Here is a 2,006-nt window from a genome sequence, read left to right on the forward strand (position 1 = left end):
TGTGACTGCATCCAAACCCCACAAAGGAAAAAATTCCCCTATTCTATGATGCTTTTCCATCTGCCTTTCCCCGGTGATTGGGAGTGTTCATGCAGGCACCTTGGCTCGGGAACACGCCTGGTCACGGGGAAACCCTGTGTGGGATTTCTCTGACCACCTTTGTGAGCGAGGTTTGTGCTTGTTACTGAAGGGACCCCCCTCGTCTGCAGACTCGGTTGCTGGGTGTGAGTGGCTCTGTACAAATAAATGCTGGTTTGGAAGATCTTTTCTGCCGGTTCCTGGCCTCTGGATGGAGGTTTTTCCCCCTCTCCTGCTCGCTGCTGCCTTGCAGCGACACCTGCTGCGCACTTCTAGGAGGAGAGAGGTTTTCCTGCCCCTCAGCCCTGGGCAGGCTCGCAGCAAGGCCAGCGTTGGCTTTCAAGGTGGGAGAAAAGGAAGCGAGAAGTCTGCTCCTTCCTCACACGAAACCAGTGCGACTTCCCGGCCCGGGGAGGTGATGCTTTGTTTCGGAAACACCAGCCCAGCTTGGGGAAATGATGAAAAGCTCCTGGCACGAAGCTTGGGAGAAGCAGTGCAGGTACCTGCCTGCCCCAGCGCTTGTGTTGAAGAGGGAGGAGGCAGAGCAGCATGTCCTGTTCGCTGGGCAGTGCTTTGGAGAGCCTCCGTGTCTCAGAGGGAGATGTGAGCACTAACACACCAGGACAGCGCTCGCGGCAGCCGGGAGCTGCTGTGGGGCTGGAGGGACAGGCCAGCCTGCCTGGTGTCATCCCTACTAACGCTTTGCTCCCTGTGTGCAGCTGTAGGACTTTGGCAGAGCTGGCCATGATGTTATGGTTCGTGGTCGGGGCCCTCCTGCCAGCGCTGCTCCTGGCTGCGCCCCCCCCCATCAACAAGCTCGCCCTCTTCCCCGACAAGAGCGCTTGGTGCGAGGCCAAGAACATCACCCAGATCGTGGGGCACAGCGGCTGCGAGTCCAAGTCCATCCAGAACAGGTAGGATCCAGTGCGGGGCTGGGCACAGCTCATTTCCACCTCCTGGTGGCACCAAGTGGCTCCCGGGGCTGCCACTCGCACAAGAAGCCAGGCACAAAGTCCTGCCTCTGCCTGGCTGCCTCCTGACTCGGTGGAATCTCCTTCTGCTCCTGTTGGGAAGAGCAGGCACCTCCCCTGAGGTTTCACCCCTCCCGTTGTCTTTGCAGGGCCTGTCTGGGACAGTGTTTCAGCTACAGTGTCCCCAACACCTTCCCTCAGTCCACAGAGTCCCTGGTTCACTGCGACTCCTGCATGCCAGCACAGTCCATGTGGGAAATCGTGAGTATCCCTGCCTGCTCCAGGGGTCTTTCTGCTCAGGGGCTCTCAGCTCTGCTCTGCAACCACTTCAGGACAAGTCGTTCTCCTTCCCTGAGGTTTTCCTACACGTAATTTTGGGTGTCTCTCAGTGACATCACCCTGTCTCGAGATGCCTGGTGGAAGGGGCTGCTGCAACAACTTCACTGCAGTGATGAATGATGCATTTATCACTGTTTGCAGAAGCATCCCCATCAGGCCCTGCATTATTCATCCCTGTGCTCATCCCTCGTGCCTGTTCTCTCCACCACTCCTGTTGTCGCCTCCTCCCACTTGGGAGTTTTTGCCTTCTTTGATGTCCACGAGTCCTTCCCACAGCCCATCTGCCAGGCCAAACAGCTCCGTGCCCCCATTGATCCTGGCAGAGCCATAAGCCCTGCCTCTGAGGCAAGCCAGGATGCTGGGCTCAGCTCTGCTGTGCTTTCAGCTCAGACCTTCAGGCAGATGGTTTAGTCCAACCTCTGGGATGCTCAGCAGCGTGTCTTGTGGGTGGCCTTTGAGTTACTGCCGAGGTTTCTGTGCCAGAAGTGACTGGGAGCAGCATCCTGCTTGAGTCAGTGCTCAACACAGCCCATCAGTGCGTGCTTGAGCCCAAACCCCCCCGTGTGCTGGGTGCACCCCGAGCGTGAGCAGCAGCTCAGGGAGGGCTCACGCCGCTCT

General features: G+C 58.3%; 1 protein-coding gene across 1 annotated transcript in view; it reads left to right on the forward strand.

Moving 5' to 3' along the window:
- The first annotated feature begins 799 nt into the window (after positions 1-799).
- Positions 800-2,006, forward strand: part of LOC104408663 (neuroblastoma suppressor of tumorigenicity 1-like) — a 2,274-nt gene continuing 1,067 nt past the window's right edge. The window contains 2 exon segments of the mRNA XM_010018325.1: positions 800-992; positions 1,199-1,310. Of these exon segments, the coding sequence (XP_010016627.1) occupies positions 823-992; positions 1,199-1,310 (282 nt within the window). The 5' untranslated portion in view covers positions 800-822.

Source organism: Nestor notabilis, unplaced genomic scaffold (genome assembly GCF_000696875.1).
Source record: "Nestor notabilis isolate BGI_N333 unplaced genomic scaffold, ASM69687v1 scaffold22407, whole genome shotgun sequence".
Lineage (NCBI taxonomy): Eukaryota > Metazoa > Chordata > Aves > Psittaciformes > Psittacidae > Nestor > Nestor notabilis.